Below are 9,460 nucleotides of genomic sequence, written 5' to 3'. Positions count from 1 at the left end.
ATCCTTGGTTGTGCTTTGTTTGTATGTTGCATTTTCTAAGATAAGAATCCTTTATAACAACATAGCAACCCGCCATCAAGAAGATTTTCATAAGGATTTCTGCTTAGGTATATGAAATATGTGAATGTACGGTTGGCGTTTCTGTAAGGCAACCACCCCAAATGTCTAAGTATTGTGTACTGGGGCACTGAAGTACATTTAAAGTGAACATGCTGCCGATAATATATTTCTTAGCAATTTTATTACCAAGATTGCAGATTGAATTTTCTTGCCTAAACATTTCGAGAATGAAACCCTATTTAAAGGCAAAGGTTTACTAGATCTTACTCATGAAGACAAAATGGCATTTACAACACACATTATTGTTATAGTTCAAGAATGAGTGGCAATTTTTCACACAGAAAATGAAAAAAAGATTTCACTGTGCACATTAAATATACAGCAATGTTAAATTCATAGTATTTCTCATTGAACATTACTGAAACAGTGACTTGAATTAATGTGGTTCAGCAAATACAAAGGCTTCCACCCCAAACAAAACAAGAAGAGTCTCCTTTTCCACGTACTTCATAGATCTCCAGAATGGTAATGATTTCACCTGGTTCAATGAAAGGGCCTGTGCATTCTAACAATAGGCTGAATGGGTAAAGAAGTGTGAAGTTGATCCATTAAGGATTAGATGAAAAATATGGACTCAAGTAGCCTAGCTTTGGTATCTCTGACACCCCTGAAAAGGTTAATCAAGTATCAGAAGTTACTCAGTCACTGTGTAATGCACTCAGGATATGATCAGTCAATGAGAGTTTGATTTTACATTATAAAGCTCAGCATGGCAGAGTCCATGTCTGTGTCTTGTACAATACCAAGCTCAGTATCAGCACTTAATTAATAAGGATAACAAAATGCTTGCAACTTTGTGATCTTGCGAAAAACTGTTGTGGGTGACGTTCCTTTGGAAATAGTCTAAAATGGTCTTTTTGGCTTTCAGGAGTATGTCTCTCTCCTGCTCATATAGTTGAATCCTAAAGATGCAGATAAGGCTGTAATAGGAGTTTCAAAAGCATGTAGGCTTCCATAGAAGAGATTTCACAGCCAAAAAATAAACAAAAGGAAAAGGACGGGAGTGCAAGGAAGCCAATAACTCTTCTATCTACAGCTCATGACAGCGATTCAGGTGCTGATTCTTGAGGCTCGTATAGAGGAGTGAGGTGGAAAGGACTTGGGGGAACGCTGCTTGTTCCACTACAGAAGAAGGTATACACAGTTTGCTCGAAAAAACTGCAGATTTCAGCATGAATGATAAAAAATATGAGGGGGAATGCATTCAGTGATAACTACGTTTGTGTAGGTGAGGAAATGATAATGCAAGCTCCAGAGTAAATTGGATGGGCTTGTGAAAGCCAAACCAGATAATGTTGCCATGGTTATTGAGTCACCCAGATAAAGAGACCAATGTTCGCTCTACTGTATAAAGGTTTGGGATAGTCTTTGTGATCCTTTATGTGGGCTTTTGGGAGATACTAATGTTCAGATGTGCAACCGGGTATCTCTGTATCATCAGGGAAAACAAATCAAAGAGTTAAAATGAAGGGGAAGGGATGTCAAAATGCTGTTGGAGCCATCATTTGGGACGATTTCTAATCGGGTCACATGAGAATCTAGATTGATTGATTTATCACTATCTTTTCTGCAAAATGGGTAGTCTTACTGATTTTTTTGATCCGCAGTTATGTTCAGTATCATGTGTTTTATTAGATCAAGTGGCTTATATACTTCGTCAGATGCCCAGAAATGAGTTTTAAAGGCTGAGGCAGATACATACACACGCTGTAGAAACTGCATTTAAGTTTTTAACAGGAACACACAGGCAATTCTACTTTGTTTTATGAGTGAAAAGATCATTGTGAGTTAATGCACAATATATACTTGCCAGGAGATTCAGCTTATTGTGTATTTAAAAAAAAAGTTATTTTCCCCCTTTATCGGTGCAATAGGAATAGCAACAATGCTACTGGGGAAGATGATTTCCAATTTATTGCTACTCAAGGCCTGGATATAATCAGAGTTCTTGGTCCATAGCTAATGAGTTTGGAATTTTTGTGGCAGAAGAATTAAAAAAACATGATGACCTATCAAGAATCTGGCTGCTGTGAGAATATAATTAGTGCCTATGAAGCTGGAGACCCAGCTTGAAGGATTTTGTGGCAAGGGCAGCAAGGGCAAAGAAAGTCACATTAAAAAGAGATGCAATCTCTGGTGGGTCATTTGAATTTCATCTGCAGGGTAATTTCCACGCCATTTAGCCATCTCCACAGCAGGAATAAAGAGGACTAAATACGTTATTAAAATGACAAAGTCATACAAGGGGAGGGGTGGGATTTGGGAATGTGGGCAGTACGTTTGATAAAATTCAGTGAGAGAGTAGGATGAGTTAGTGTCAAATCAGGGATTTCAAGTGTTTACAGAAAGATACGGTACACTGGGGGGAAGGGGCTGGAGCACACACATTCAAGGTTCATGGTGTGTTGAGGATTAGTCTCATACAAGCGGAAGAGAGGATTATAAAACCACTACACTAGTGTGGTTTGCATTTGTTCCCAGCACTGGTGACTCTGCTTATTTGGGTGTCGGTCAACAAGCTGCAGGTTACCTTTCTGACAACTTATGCATGCTGAGATCCATTAATAAACCATTAGTGGATTTAGGCCTCCAGTAAATGCACTGTTATTGAGGCTTTTTTTCTCCTTGAAATTCAGATTTTTAAATCTAGGCTTTTCAGAGCAAAGCATGTGCCTCACTTGTTAACTATCTGACTGATATAGGCAAAGAAAAAGGGAGGGGCTTTCTTGCTTTCAGATCACATGAGAATCAGAGGAAAAACAATGCAGTAGGTCAGACTGGTCTGTGGTAAGTGAGATGCATGTTTTCAGTCCCAAACAAGCCTACTGTTCCCCATTGGTGATAAACCAGGGTTAGAACAGATTGTGAGATCACTGTCTGCTCTCCCTTGAGGTTTTCATCAGTTGAGAGCAGACTCCATTTTCAGTGTAGGCTCCAAGGAATCTCCTTGCTGGCATATGCTGCCAGGGGATATGATGAATCAACTTATCTCCTAACCACCCTAAGAACACCTCCATCCTGCTTGTGATGAATGTAGCCATGTTACTCTCCTTATTTTGCTTTCTGTGCACTGCACCTTTAACTTTCTACAGAATGCCCCCCTCTGCAGGGGGAGCTGCCAATTTTTGAGGCAGGGTTAATGCAGCATATTACAGAGGAGACATGCACTGCCCTCTCTCATGGAAACTTTATTTTTGTTCTTTCTGGTTGTGTTGTTTTCTTTAATCTAAAGTAAACACCCGACTGCACGGGAAACATAACTGTGCACGTTTAGGGCTGGCTAGCTGACTGACACTCTTAAGGGAGGATTTTCTGGGGGAAGGATCCCTATCAGGGTCAGTTAGGACATAAAGTAGAGCAGACTTTGTGCAAATTTGGCCTATAATGTTTGTTCCTGCTAAGTGTGGGAGTCAGAGCCTTTTGGAAGGACAAGTGTCTGTCCATTACCTTTACTTCCATAGAAAACCACTGACCTTCATTAAAATCACAAGTCCTGAATGGAGGCAGTATTCAAATACCTTGAATTCCTAAAAAAAAAAGCACTTATGAATAGATTGCCTAGCTTTAGGCTATATTTTCAGATTATGGGACTCCAAAGTATTTCTCCTGACTTCAGTGCATTTCTTTCTTTCTTGTTTAAGCTTCAGGTATATCTACCAATGAGTACTAAGAATAAACCTGGTGTTTTGTGACTTTCTTAGAAACAAGTTCCTGGCAAATTAAAGCAATATAACTTAGAGAGCATCCAAAACTTGTTGGGCCAGATTTTCAGCTGCTGTATACTCGTGTAGCTCCATTTATGTCAATGAAGCAGTGCTGATTTATAGCAATTGGGGATCTGATCCATTATCCAGCAGTGAAAGAAATTATTTAAACAAGCCCAGTTAGGAGTCTGATACCCAGTGCCTTGCACCCTGTTTAGACATTCACATCTGAGAAAAGTGAAGGCCAATTGGCACGAAATGCTGCCAGTACAGAGTTCTCTGTTCATTCATGTCATTGATAGCATTTTACACCCACTTTGCACTGGTGTAGGTGACTATAAATGGTGTCAGGCAGTGGAGAATCAGGCCTGCAATTTTTAAACCAATAACATATTCAAACTGGTACCACCAGACATTTGGATGCATGTTCTAATTTATATTATGCTGCTTTATCACATGACATCAACTTGGAATGGCTCATACAGAAGGAACCCATCTTGATTTGCATTAACAATCAATCAATTTGAATAATGTGCAGAAACAAACAAAATCTTGTATATTCATTCATAGATTTCAAGGCCAGAAGGGATAATTCTAGTTTGACCTCCTGCATCACTCAGGTCAAAGAACCTTATGCAATAATTTCTGTATCAAGCCCATAACTTCTGCCTGAGCATATAGTACACTATAGAATATATTTTTAAAAGATATCCAGTCCTGATTTAAAAGCTCAGTGATGGAAAATCTACCAATTCCCTGGCTAAGTTCTTCCAATAGTCAATTACCCTCACTGTTAAAATGTTGCACCTTATTTCCAGTCTGAATTTGTCTAGCATCAGTTTCCAACCATTAGATCTTGTTATGCTTTTTTCTAGTAAAGAGCTATTTACTACCATGTTGTTTATGTACAAGACCATGTACAAAATTATGAAGAAAATATAGCCTTAAAATACAAAGATATTCACAAATCATATAAGGCCAAAAAGAAAATACACATAGTTTTCACTTGATGCAATAAGCTAAAGAGGAGCCCAAATTCTGAGCTGCAAATCCTATGCAACACCTCTGGAGTGAAGGGGGTTGCAAAGGGAAAAATCAGGGCAAAATTTGACCCACCGTATGCAGACTTGAGGGCTGATTCTCCACTGCCTTGTAAAAGCACTCTTACCCATTCAAGGTGAGCACAAAAAATGATCAGATCAGAATTCTCCACTCACTTATGATGGTGATATTTTCATATTACAGCCCCTGTGGACTCTCTTGTCACAGGAGTAAATGGTTATACAAGGAACAAGGCTGTGGAGAATCAGGTCCATGGACTCCTGAAATTTCACCTGTCCTGCAGGATGGGAGTATCTTTCTTAGAGAAACTCAGTGTTATGCAATGGAATTTACCTTGCAGGAGAGGAGGAAATTCAAGGTACGGACAAATAACTCTGCAGGCTGCTTCATTCAAAGGTGGTATTTTGCATTTATGGCTGACTTATGTACGGTACAACAAGTAACCAGTAAATGTAGTGACAGGTGGATACTTGGCTGGGATGGAGCCAGTTGCCAGTCTGAGCCAGACTTCTTGACCATAGTTTAACTCCAGTAAAGCATGCCCAGTTATTACCCTGTCAATGTACTTGTTACCGTTGACATTTTCAGACTGGAAAGCGAGCTTGTCTATTCCATCAACCACTAAATAGCCAGAGACGCGAGGACTGGAAGATGCAATGGTGTACTCGAAAACATACACCCCAAGATATGGAACACGGAACTTTCCACTTGCTGGGACATAGGAAGATCCATAGTTGACATCCAGATTATTAAATCTGATGGGGCCAGGAGTCGTCATCCCATAGGTGTGAGAGGCAAAGAAAGCCACCATAGGTGCATATCTGTAAGATCCTTTGGAAAAATCTGCAAAGAGTAAAGAGTATTTCTGAGATGTGTTTCTTGGTCTTTCCAACCCACTCCCCATGTGTTGCATAATTAAAGAGGACCCATACTGTATGTCAGAGTTTCAAGTAGGAATTGAAACAGACACAGTGTAGAAACATTTAAGGCATCTCGTCAAGTAGCTTCAGCAGCTAGAATAGAAACAAAATGAGTCCCTATGCACTGCAGAAAATGCAGTTTCCTCCACAATTAGTGCCAAGTGCACCTACAAAAGCTGTATGTCAGAAACAGCAAGGGAACTTCATTGTTGACCGTACTGCATTATTATTAAGAAAAGCTTTTATTTTTTCCTCTTGCCCCCACTGCAGGATCTCTTTCTTTCCCTGTGTCACAAATCTTTACACAGTGTGTATGGGTGTTCTGAAGCCAGGGATTGTGCTCACAGGCCCTACACAAATATGGGAGAGATTTAGCACTCCTGACAACAAATGGGGGAAAATAAAAATGTATGTATGGGTTTTTTTCCCATTCCAGCTGAGCATACACGCTAATATCCCTGCAACTGTACAAATGATTTTACTCACTATTCACATGTAGTCATGAATGAGAAGCAGCCAAACAGCTGCTGCAAGTAGCATTCAAATCACATTTCATGTGGCTTGGATGTAAAATGTGTATTTATTTATTTTTAAGCTTGGCTGAACAAATATATTTTCTGCTTTCCCTGGTCCCAGTAGCATTTATGTGGCTTTCAGAGTGCAGATCGTTAGGTGGCCTAGTAATTCCTCTGATTTGATTGACTGGCTGAGGATCTGGCCCCAGGCTCAGCAGTAGCTAATGGGATTTACAGCACACCCCAAGAAGTGCTGGGCCCATCATTTCCCAGTGAAGGGATTTCACTATTGTGTAATAAAATTCCATCTCAGCTTGTTCAAATACATTTCTAACACCTTCCCCAGTAACCTGTCTACTCAACCCACCACGGAGCTCTCTCGGTTTGTGGCTGGCTCTGTGACCCAGACCAATTAAACCTTGTGATGTGGGCCATGCTAAAATAGGGTCATCAACAGGAATTAAGTCCTTCAGTGCTAAAGCACAGGACTCTTCTACTTGAGCTAAAGGAGTAACTTTAACTGGTAGCAGCAGTAGTAGGCCCTTATCCTCTGTGAACCAGTCTCTAGAGGGGGCCACAAGATATTTAGTCAGTGTATGATGTTAGCAAATGCTGGCTGATTGGTGCATGATGCAAAACGCTCATATGCGTTAGTACGTTGCCTTGCTAAATACTGTACTTACCTACAGTCACAGAATTTTCGTCCACCAACTTCTTACTGCAGTTGACTCCTCCAAAGGGGTGGCGACAAGCACAAATAAAACTCCGCTTTTCATTGATGCAGGTTCCTCCATTCTCGCAGGGGGAGCTAGTGCAGCCCAAGTACTCACCTGTTTTAAAGGGAAAAAAATAACTTGAATTGTCATGGTCACTATATTCACCAACGTTAATTACAATGACGCCCACTGGGTCTTGACTAGGGCCATGGAAAACATTTTTATCCATACCTAAAATCAGGTGAAATTCCCCTTCTGAATTTGTGTGTGAAAGTCAACTTCAGCGAGCGTTCAGTCAGAGCAGGACCTTCCCTATCAGTCAGTCAATCTGTTCTACCTGCACATCTTCACTCCAGGCAGCCAGTTCCAGGAGCATTTTCTCTCTCTCTCTCACTCACTCACACACACACACACACACACCCCCACACCTCTACATGTCTTGTCAAGATTGGCTAGATGAGATAAGATGGAAGATGTTACAACCCTGCCTACTGTGGGTGGATGGCCCAGGGTCATCTAACAAATTTGCAGTTAGGCCATGGCAAGTAGGCCCATTGCTGGTTCTGAATCATTGTCCACCAATCCACTGCAAGCTATCTCAGGGATGGCATTCATTACCCACCACTCCATTAGGTGGCAGCAGAACTGGGAAAGGTCACCAAATTTGGGTTATTCTGGACCAAGATGGGCATCATGTCTTGGAGCTCTGCCAGCCGCCCCTCTCTTATAAAGTCAACAGGATTCATCTTGGATTCTCCTGAAGTTGTGGCGGTATGGCACAGGGACAGAGGCAATCTCTAAGATATATCATCTGAGCTCTGGAACATCATGATTTGTTCACTTAAAACCTTGCGCCTGCAATTTTGGGCATGCTACCACAGAGGCTGCTTTGAAAATCTGTCCCTGAAATTAAAGAATGTACAAGGTTCAAACTGTTCAATGGAAAGTGGTAAAGATTAAGAGCTCCCAAACCACCTGAAGGCTTATGTACTTTTCTGAGCAGGGAAGCTCGCAAATTTTTCTTCCCCAGTTATACCGGTCAATCAAAGCCAAAAATCATAGAGAACATTTTTCTTTGCTGTAATTTGTGGTGCATTGGTCTCAGCCATACTATACAACAGACTCCGGTCTTAAGAGCAGAGTCCAGCAACTGAAATTGTGTATAGTCCTATGAAAAGACAGCAAGTTGGACAACTTCTAGGTGTGTAAGAATAGGATGGTAAATTTAAAGGGGTCATTGGGAGATGAAAGGTCCTTTCAAAAAAGCTCTGATTGCCAGGGGAAGTGTTGTATTGTCTCTTTTCACAGATAAACTCCATGACTGTGAATGAGGTACCTTTAGTTTCCAGCACAGCCATTTCAGGTGCTACTGCATTTAGTCACATTATTTATATGATGAATGTTATTTCACTGAACAGAATGTTAAAGCTTTTTTTCTGTTTCTGCAACGTCTCTTGAGTTTAAACTGATCAGACTTATGGACTGAAATACCAAAAAGGTTCTTGTGTATCTCATGTAATTTTTCCCGACAGTGAGTATCATCCGTCACAATAGTGCTTGAAATAAAGCAATGTAAGATTGCAGTGTCAAAAGTCACAACACGGGCAGCTGAAGATGAAGCACTTGTTTGCTCCTGCCTGGATAATCGCTTTGCTCTATATTTAATTGAAGTGACTCTTGACTCACATTTCTCAGACTCTCACAATTGCTTTTGTTGTATGTAAGGAAGGATGGATAGTGGCTGATTGTGCCACAGTTCAAAAGCACCAGCTCCTCTGCATGGACAGCCCAGCGTGCATGGGATGCTGAATGTATCTCAGCCTGTTAACTGGCCTGTGTTTGTGCCTAGCTGCCAGGGACAACCAAAAAGGAACACATATATCCATGAAGCAGCCAGGAGGAGAGGCCAGTGAAGCAATCTGCATTGGGAAGGAGATGGTTGGTTAAAGGGCTGCAAAGAGAGGAACACGTGTACCATGGAGAGTGAAGTTAAACTCATCAAGAGAGACCCTGAGCTGATATAAATTGGCATAAGTCAATGGAGTCACAACAATTTACAGCAGCTGAGCATCTGGCCCTCCAATTCCTAGAGACGACCAAGCCAAGTTATTAAATAATCCATAAAAAGTGACAGGTTTCAGAGTAGCAGCCGTGTTAGTCTGTATTTGCAAAAAGAAAAGGAGTACTAGTGGCACCTTAGAGACTAACCAATTTATTTGACCATAAGCTTTGTGAGCTACAGCTCACTTCAGCTCACGAAAGCTTATGCTCAAATAAATTGGTTAGTCTCTAAGGTGCCACTAGTACTCCTTTTCTTTTTTCATAAAAAGTGAGGAATTTCCCAGAGGTGCTCATCCTCTAGCTATCTGCTAAAGCACTGTAGGCTCTGTGCTGTGCTTGTAGTACACTATGACCCTGTCAAG

General features: G+C 41.0%; 1 protein-coding gene across 2 annotated transcripts in view; it reads right to left on the bottom strand.

Moving 5' to 3' along the window:
* Positions 1-222: 222 nt before the first annotated feature.
* MMRN1 (multimerin 1) overlaps positions 223-9,460 on the bottom strand; it is a 59,852-nt gene continuing 50,614 nt past the window's right edge. For both annotated transcript variants that reach the window (XM_077815027.1, XM_077815028.1), the window contains exons 7-8: positions 7,005-7,151; positions 223-5,729 (exon numbers count right to left, since the gene is read on the bottom strand). In XM_077815027.1, the coding sequence (XP_077671153.1) occupies positions 5,308-5,729; positions 7,005-7,151 (569 nt within the window). In that variant the 3' untranslated portion in view covers positions 223-5,307. The remainder of the gene's footprint in view (positions 5,730-7,004; positions 7,152-9,460) is intronic.

The sequence above is a fragment of the Eretmochelys imbricata genome, chromosome 4 (genome assembly GCF_965152235.1).
Source record: "Eretmochelys imbricata isolate rEreImb1 chromosome 4, rEreImb1.hap1, whole genome shotgun sequence".
NCBI lineage: Eukaryota > Metazoa > Chordata > Testudines > Cheloniidae > Eretmochelys > Eretmochelys imbricata.
This window is presented reverse-complemented; position numbering and strand designations above follow the sequence as displayed.